This window comes from Cynara cardunculus (genome assembly GCF_001531365.2).
Source record: "Cynara cardunculus var. scolymus isolate 2C chromosome LG 17, CcrdV1, whole genome shotgun sequence".
NCBI classification, from domain to species: Eukaryota; Viridiplantae; Streptophyta; class Magnoliopsida; order Asterales; family Asteraceae; genus Cynara; species Cynara cardunculus.
This window is the reverse complement of record NC_037544.1, coordinates 3441565-3450682: the sequence shown is the minus strand read 5'-3', so window position 1 is coordinate 3450682 and position 9118 is coordinate 3441565. Positions and strand designations below refer to the sequence as shown.

At 33.5% G+C, this 9118-nt stretch overlaps 1 protein-coding gene across 1 annotated transcript; it reads right to left on the bottom strand.

Annotated features, from left to right (window-relative positions):
• Window positions 1-3038: 3038 nt before the first annotated feature.
• Window positions 3039-5328, bottom strand: LOC112501117 (SNF1-related protein kinase regulatory subunit beta-2-like). The gene is made up of 4 exons (XM_025104776.1): window positions 5076-5328; window positions 4205-4344; window positions 3966-4128; window positions 3039-3677 (listed from the first exon to the last, which is right to left on the bottom strand). Exons 1-4 carry the CDS (start codon window positions 5208-5210, stop codon window positions 3342-3344), a joined length of 774 nt encoding a protein of 257 aa, XP_024960544.1. The 5' UTR covers window positions 5211-5328; the 3' UTR covers window positions 3039-3341.
• Window positions 5329-9118: the final 3790 nt, after the last annotated feature.

Below are 9118 nucleotides of genomic sequence, written 5' to 3'. Positions count from 1 at the left end.
TATGTATGTATGTATGTATGTATGTATAAATAATATTCAAGTATGTAAATAAAATACACATACATTGATCGAAATTTCATTTATATAAATGATTTTACAAATATTTTGATTATATATGTTGAATACATACATATATGTGTGTGTGTGTGTATGTGTGTTCAATTATTGTTATGTATTCCAATGCCTTTTTTCATATATTGATAAACTCGTGTATACTCTTCTGCCATAGATGACAGATGGAAAAGAAGAGAGGGGAGCGTACCAGTAGTTTAAAGCTCGTACATGGAGATGGAGAACACATAAATGAAAAAACCCAGAGATTGAGGGATTCAAAGAAAAACCAGGGATTAAAGGATTTAAAGATTGAAGTTGAAACGTACCAAGAGAAGGGGAAGAGTTTTTTTAGTTAAATGTGAACATTAATTTGCAAAATTACTAAGAAAAAAAAAAGTCAAAATGTGGAAAAAAGAGGAAAATATGATCTTTACGTCGAGGAGATGTCACGTCAGCCTATCATGATTCTGCTTTATAGATATATATATAGATATGAGCGTTTGATTATAAGATTGAAGGTTCATAATTTTTTTTAACCCTTTAAGTTTTAAAACAATGATGAAAATTAAAATGAGGTGAAATGAAAACCCAATTAATTTATACTGATTGACATAATGACATAGAGTTAGACCTGTAAACGTACCCAACATTCAGCGAACCGTTCGGCGGGAAGTTTATTTATGTTTGTTTATTTAATAAATAAATGAAAATGGACAAGTTTTTTTTTTTTCATTTAGATAAAGGAACGAACAGTCAACATCGTTCATTTATGTTCGCTTACGTTCGTGAATGTTCGTTCATTTCACATATAAATATATTTATATAAACTTTAGTTTACATATAAGGAGATTTTAAATCTTGAAACTTGGCCCATAAAGAGTTAAACTCCTTTTTGGGCCAACTTGGCACTTTACTTAAACTTAGTCCATTGCTTTATTTATGTTTGTTTAAGCCTGTTCATTTATGTACGTTCGTATATGTTCATTCACGTTCATTTAACACTTTAATGAACGGACATAAACACACCTACTTTCTAAATGAACAAACACGAACACCTAAAATTTTGTTTGTTTAATGTTTGTGTCCGTTCGTTTGTTCTGTTAACTTAAACAAACGAACATGAACAAAACCACATTTGTGTTCGTTCGGTTCGTTTACAGGCCACATAGATTGTTACTCTGAATAGTCAATATCGTTACTGCAAACAATGTCAATCTATATATATATTAAAGGTATATCATATGATGTTTTTCTAAGGTAAAACAAATTGACGATGATATGTAAATTTGATATGGTATATAATATTAATTTAGAAATAGTTATTGATTGATTTTGCGTCCAGGAACATTTGGAAAAACATGGATTATCAATGTTATTTATGATGATAAAAACAATATATTGAAGATTTTTTTCATTCTTATCGAGGGTTCTTTTTTATATCTTGCACAAGACCTACAAAATGTCATGAACGAGCTTGTTTGGGCAAAAAGTTGATTACCAACAACCCTAACCGGACCATACGAAACCTGCCTCATCGTGAGGGAGCCATATTTTGACTCAATCGACGATTTGAGGGTTTGAGGCTAGTAAGTAGGGGTGTAAATGATACGAGACAACTCGCGAGCTACTCGAGATTGACTTGGTCAATGCTCGGTCAACAATCGATTCGAATAGGCTCGGCTCGAACTCTACTCAACACATTAACGAGTCGAGAGTCGAGTCAAGCTACCCAATACTCGACTCGAAAAGCTCGTGAGATACTCGATTATGTTATATAAAATTAGTTTTAAAATATAATCAGTTTTATAATATAATTTGTAAAATATAAATAATAAAAATATCTTATATTTTTATAAATCTAAACAAAATTATGCATTTTTTAATTAAAAAAATTAATCAATTATTTTTTATTAAAATCACAATTAAAATAAGATAAAGAAAAACTATAAAAAGGGTTAATGAAATTGTTCCACATTGAAAGAGAGATAGTAAAGGAAAGAAGAAAAGATGTTATAATAAAAAGAGAAAGGTGAACGAAATTTCTAACTTTGTGTTTTTGATGATGAAGTTTGAAGTTGATCTCTTTAATTTTATAAAAACTAAGAAAACACATTTAAGTTTTAAAATTTCTAACAGAAAAACTCTAAAATTTCATAAATTTCAATGGGTGAGCATGGTTCGAGCTTGAGAAATAGTTATCGAGTTCGAGTCGAGCTTTGATTTTCACTACTCGCGAGTTTTCGAGTCGCGTATAGTGATACTTGAGCTCGACTCGCATCATTTACACCAAGACTAGCAGAGGGCATAGGGTTGAATCCGTCTTGTATTTAAGTAAAATCATCTCACTTCTTTACCAACTAAGCTACATCCCCGATACATATTTGTTGAGTAATTAAACAAATTATTTAACTCACGTGTCGATTTAAATAAATAAAAGACCGTTTGGAAACTAAAAGTTGACTTGGAATTCCAAGTCCTATAGCCATGGCCCTACCATAATGAATATACGTACACTTAATTTTGATTAAGAATATCTTTAGTTTGATTTTAAAGATCAAAAGTACAAGAAGATCTTCAAGTTCAAATTTAAGGAGGAATAAAAATTCCTTTGCGGTCACGGAGGCTCAAATGCGGTGACTCCGGGCTATCTGTAAAGCAGGTGGTCGTCCTGGGATTAGTCGGTTCGCATAGCGGGTTGTATGTCGATATCATAGAGCGAGACTTGTTTGATCAACGATTAGATTTATTTATTCCTTATGCGTGACAAGAGCTGTATTTTCATCAAGAACTGGACCACCACCGAAAGGACGCCACATATTTATATTCATCATGAATAATGAACTTGAACTTTTTACAACATTCATAATGAATGTCCCAGACACGTGGAGCGTTCTCAATGGTTTCCCTGATCGTAATGAAAATGCGGTTCTCAACCAAACTTAATGCTTAATACAGATAGTTAGATACGTTAATTAACAGATGACGAAAGTTTCACCCTCTTTATATGCTTTTCTTGCACATGACAAAAGGTCACCCGCTTTATGGTCGGTCAATATAACATGTTTGTATCACATGTGATCCTAAAACTTTTCGCTTTCTCGCAAATTGACCGCCTTCTCGTTTGATTCCCGAGTGTCTAGACGAGATTTTCACTACATCTTTGAGCGTTAACCGGTGTCGTCACAACTCAAAAACTATCCAATTTCAACTATAAACTCAAATGGCTCCAAACAGCAGTTTGTGATTCTGTAAACCCCAATAAACCAACAAGAAAAACAAAAGAATGTTCACTTTCTTACTTTCTTAAATGGTTTGTAAAGCACATTTGTCACGAATTTGGTGCGAAATCGTTGGGATGAACTCAGAGCGACAACGGGTTGACTGCCACCGTCTCTCTTAATGTACAAATGGTTCAGATTAGCCGATAAAGGCTTTTGAAGATCCCGTTGGGGGTTCTTGGAGGAAGATGGCTGATTTAGAGGCATCTGTTGTAGCAGTGGGGGCATTTCAGGCAGTTTCTTGTCAAAATCGTCTAACGTGATGGCTGGATTGTTGTAGCTTGATATTGGGGAAGACGGGCATTCGGGTTCTTGATCTCTTTCCGTATTTTCGGGGTAATTATCCTGAAACGAAGATCAAAAATTCTAAATCTTTAATATGTCAAGAAACAACAAATGTGTCCAAGGACATGTTTGTTAGCAACTTATAAGCTTAATGAGATACAACTTATTTGGTCGGCTATACATGAATGTTTGGTAGTAGCTTAAATGATATTGAAAGTGACTTATTCATTAAGCTTTGAGGGAGGAGCTTTATACCAATCGATCTAAACCATGAAGAAAATACACTAAATTATGTATCAGATGATCAAAACAGAGAAACAGAACGGTATTGCAAGAAATGAAGCATACCTTCAAGTCTAAAACATTGAAAACGTTCCCCAAATGATCGCATTCGTGTGGTAAATCAGGATCATAAATCCACTGCCCGTCAACAACAAAACGATAATGGTAAACACCGGCCTTTAGCACCTTAAAGATAGAGAAACCGCTGCCCGAACCCTCTAATAGTTCCCTGATCAAATACGATACTTCAAACATAACGATCAAGAAAACAACTATAACACGAAAACGAGCAATGCTATTTGAACCTTATCTTCCAATCATCCCATGATCCTTCAATGGCAACCTGTGTGCCGCCATGAATCCAACTGATCACTGCTGGTATGCTCTTTTCTGGACTTGCAGATCCATAATTTCTTGTTGACTCATTGAATCCACCTCTTTCAATCTGCATAATCATATTAGGATTTTGTGGGAGTTTAGAAGTTAGTATTACCAGATTCTACAACTTTTTCAAGACTGTTTATTAAACGATGAACGGAACCCACAAACGAAAACCTCAAACAGTCGAAACGAATAGGGTTTAGAAACAAGAACTCGAATTCAAGTTGCCAAGATTGAGCTTTTCAAGTTTCCAAAATCCGTGATCATACTTGCACAACTTCTTGATGAACAGAACTGAATCAAAGTAATGTTGGCCAGTAACAGAATGTGCTATCAACTACTTGAACCATCTTGATTGCAAATAAACCACAATTCAGTGCCTACTTTCTTATTGAACTTCTAGATGGGTTGTGGCACACCGGTTAAGGACTATGGGATCAAATCCAGACGTTGCCAAAACCCTTTACGGCTATAGAGGTTCAACTGCGATGACTCAAACGCAATTATGGTTACCAAGAAAAACAGAATACCAACCAACCAACCAACCATCAGAGACATTGAATCTTGAGAATGTTCATCAGCTCATATAACCACCACCAGCCACACACACATACACATACACATACACATACACATACACATACACATACACATACACATACACATACACATACACATACACATACACATACACATACACATNACATACACATACACATACACATACACATACACATACACATACACATACACATACACATACACATACACATACATGTAGAAGGATGAGTTTACCTGAGGAGGTGGAGGTGGAGGTGGAGGTGGAAGAAGCCTATGCGCACCATAGCTGCTGCTGCTAACTTGCGCCTGGCCACATTCCATGTAGTATTCCCTACTACTCTTTTCTTCTCTGCCACTTACATTACCCATTTACTGTAAAACTGAAGTTAGAAATTAACCCTCATTCAGAAAAACCCTAATCTTGTTTTTGATCAGAAGACAACTTCAACAGTCAAGAAATCATCAAATGCAATGAAGAACAGAAGAATGGCAAAAACCCACTTCAGAGAATGGGGATTAAGGGGTTTTATACATACCCAACTCTTTGTTTGTTTTTTTTTTTAAATAAAAGGGAAAAATTTGCAGAGAATTAATTAATCAGAAAGAGGGAGAGGAGAGGGAGAGCAGGTAACATGATTTAGCAGCTTTGGTATGATTGATGGAAGGGCCTTTTTGTCCTTTCCAACTCTTTCTCTCTCTCTAAAACACTGGTTCTTGATCTTGATGGAGAAAATGGAAACTGTAGACTCTCCAATGAGTTTGGAGGATCACTTTGTTTGAGGGTTTATATTTTATTTTTATTTATTTATCTTTTTACAAAGGAGTATTTGCATCATTGTTTAATTATTATTTTTTTATAATAATAATGAATATATAATAGTTTTATGTGGTAAATTTAAAATAGTAGTTTTTAACAAAGATTTTGGATTTTTTTTCTTCAATTTTTTTGACTTCTTTGTTAATATAATTTAATTTCAATTAAATATTTTAAAATTTCTTATTGTAATACATCATACATGTAAGTATTTAATTTATCAAATTAATATAAAAAAAAACAAAGATATATATATATATATAGGGGACTAATCAAATGAGAACTAATTAATTTGTGGTAACTGTGAGATCCAATCTCAACCACAAATCAATAGATAAATTAGAAAATTTATAATTTTGGTAATTTTGAATTAAAATTTTAATACAAAGACATTTTAGATATTTTAAAACTCTCCTCTCTCTTCTCTTCTCTCCCCGTCCTCCGGTGATACCACAATGGTATCACAATGCATCATATATGTGATTGGGTATCACACTGAGGTCGTTTGTGTAGTCGATCGGAGATGTAACACAGTGGTATCACAATGCATCTTATATATGCTTGGGTATCACACTGTGTCTTTTGTTTAACATAGTCAATATTTTTAGGTATCACCAGAGGACGGAGGACGGAGAGAGAAGAGATGAGAGAGGAGAGAGGAGAGAAAATACCTAAAATGATTGGCAATTGCTGAATGGTTTGATACAAAATGATTGTGGTTAGAATGATTAATAGGCTCTTATGATATAGTGCAAAATGAAATATAATTGTTTGTTAATTGTGTACAATGAAATTAGGGCTCTTAATGGTTAAGAGATATTCATGATACAAAATCATTCAGATGATTTTAAAACCATTAAGAGACAGACTTTTTTTTGTCAAACAAGATTCACCTCTTAACGATTCAGAGGTTGCCTCCTAATGGAATTGTTAAGAGGTAAACAAACAACCCCTAACCTGAGTCTCTATTATAACCTCATTCAGATGATGTAACACCTCATTTAACCTTATCCTACATTAACATACTCTGACAGTTATATATTCATAAGAGAATGCATGAATATAAACTAACGTAAATTGATAGTGCATGAAATTATAACAAAATCATGAACATAAATTAACACAACTGAATTTTCTTGGACTTGTTGATGATTATGGTTTGGATTGCCATTATATTATATAGACATAATTTTGGAGATGTTTATGATTATCCATCACACATACACATAAACATATATAAGTGGAGGTTCAAACGAGAATACATCTGTTTTACGAGAATGTGAGAATATTTATGAGCCTCCAAAAAATTTAACTCATAATACATCTGTTGATTTTTGATCAAGATTTTATATGTTTTTCTTAAACATAATATTGTTTATGTAATTTTGGTCCAAATAATAAATATTCAACAATATAAAAAATTAAATATTATTTAAAAGAAATAAAAATATGAGAATTATTGGTATGTTACCCCAAAAGAATATGGCCCCCAATATGTGAAGGCAAATTTTCATAGAATGGTCCTACAAGTATATATATATGGCACACTATCTTTGCCTTGTGATGCCCATATAGGTAATAGGTCCACACCATCATGTGTTACTTAACAACAACTTCCATCATAACCTACATAAACCATATATATATACATGGTTGGGTTCACGTGAGACCAAAGGTTTTTCGTGAGACCCATAAGACCAATTTATGTTCATTGATCAATTTTATAAGTAATGATCTAATGGTCTAAAGTTGTACGGTGATAATTTTGTGATTATTGAGAACTCTCGTGGTAATTTTGTGATTATGAATGCTCAAATTGTAGATCTAATCTAATGGTTGAGAATTGGTCTTACGGGTCTGACGAAAAACTCTTGGTCTCACGGGTCTGACGAAAAACTCTTGGTCTCACATGATCCCAAGTGTGTGTGTGTGTATATATATATATATATATATATATATATATATATATATATATATAAACATCCACCAATTATTAAGCATCAAAATACCCTAAAAGACACTTTTTTGTGTAAATCAAATGCTATCACTCTGTGTGTAATACGCGTGATTTAAATATTGATATAACTGTAGTTTATGTTTTGTTTTTGAAAAGGTAATTCATATACCTTGATAGAATAAACCACATTTCGGTGGTATAAAACAAGCTTTTACAATACTTTCTTCATGATCATATGCTTTGATGCTACATACTGACTAAGAAGTTGTGATAAAGCCATGTTTATCATTTTCGATAACTGATGACAATTCTCTATATAACCACGATCGTGTTAATAGCCTCACATGCCACCATAATCAACACACAACATAAAAAGCTTAACGACTTGATGATGTCAACACAACATAACGAGTCTTCTCTGTTGTTTTGAGATGATAAAGAACTATTGCAACGAACCATGTTAATAGCTTCACGTGGCTACGACTTAACATAACCTTGATCGCTGGTTCCATCCACACAATCAGTTGATGAATAAATTAGCAATAATTGTCGAAAACGACATATGATGCGCGAGTGTGATGTCAGTGCAATATGGAAGTTTCTACAGAGAGTGGGCATCTATCCCGCTTTATTTCTTCCAATGAATGGCAACAACCTCAAAAGCAATGGAAGATGGGGAATCCTTGAGATGAAGAATACAAACAATTGAGAGGTATGGATTTTGAGAGCCTTGATGCCAAGAATCAATGGCTTTGAATAAAGAAAAAAAGGGTTGTTGTTTGTAGAATATTTGCATACATTAGAAAGAGGCTAAATTGGTTGTTAGATGTTAGCATCACATAGGTGGAGGGATTCTTGAGGAGTTATCTTCATAGGCTCCACCATTCATGGACTTTTCTTTATTCAACTTCTCTCAATTTTATATATATATATATATATATATATATATATATATATATATATATATATATATATATATATATATATATATATATGGGCCTATTCAAGGGAGAACTGACTTGTTTGTGGTAACTGTGAGATCCAATCTCAACCACAAATCAATAGATAAATAAGGAAATTTATAATTTTGGTAATTTTTAATGCAAAGACATTTTAGGTATTTTCTCTCCTCTCTCCTCTCTCCATCCCCATCTTCCGGCCTCCGGCCACCGGCCTCCAGTGATACCACAGTGTGATACTCAAGCACATATAAGATGCATTGTGATACCACTGTGTTAGATATCCGATCGACCGCACAAATGACCATAATGTGATGCCCAATCACATATAAGATGTATTGTGATACCACTGTGGTATCACCAGAGGACGGAGGCCGGGGGATGGAGGCCGAGAGATGGAGAAAGAAGAGAGGAGAGAGAAGAGAAAATACCTAAAATGTCTTTGCATTAAAATTTTAATTAACAATTACCAAAATTATAAATTTTTAATTTATTTATTGATTTATGGTTGAGATTGGATCTCACGATTACCACAAACTAATTAGTT

Coding starts and splice junctions, on each gene's coding strand:
- LOC112501117 (XM_025104776.1), bottom strand. CDS start 5,210: ATGGGTAATGTAAGTGGCAGAGAAGAAAAGAGTAGTAGGGAATACTAC. Junction 4,129..4,204: donor TGGGATGATTGGAAGATAAG/GTTCAAATAGCA, acceptor GTATTTGATCAG/GGAACTATTAGAGGGTTCGG. Junction 3,678..3,965: donor TCAATGTTTTAGACTTGAAG/GTATGCTTCATT, acceptor TCTTCGTTTCAG/GATAATTACCCCGAAAATAC.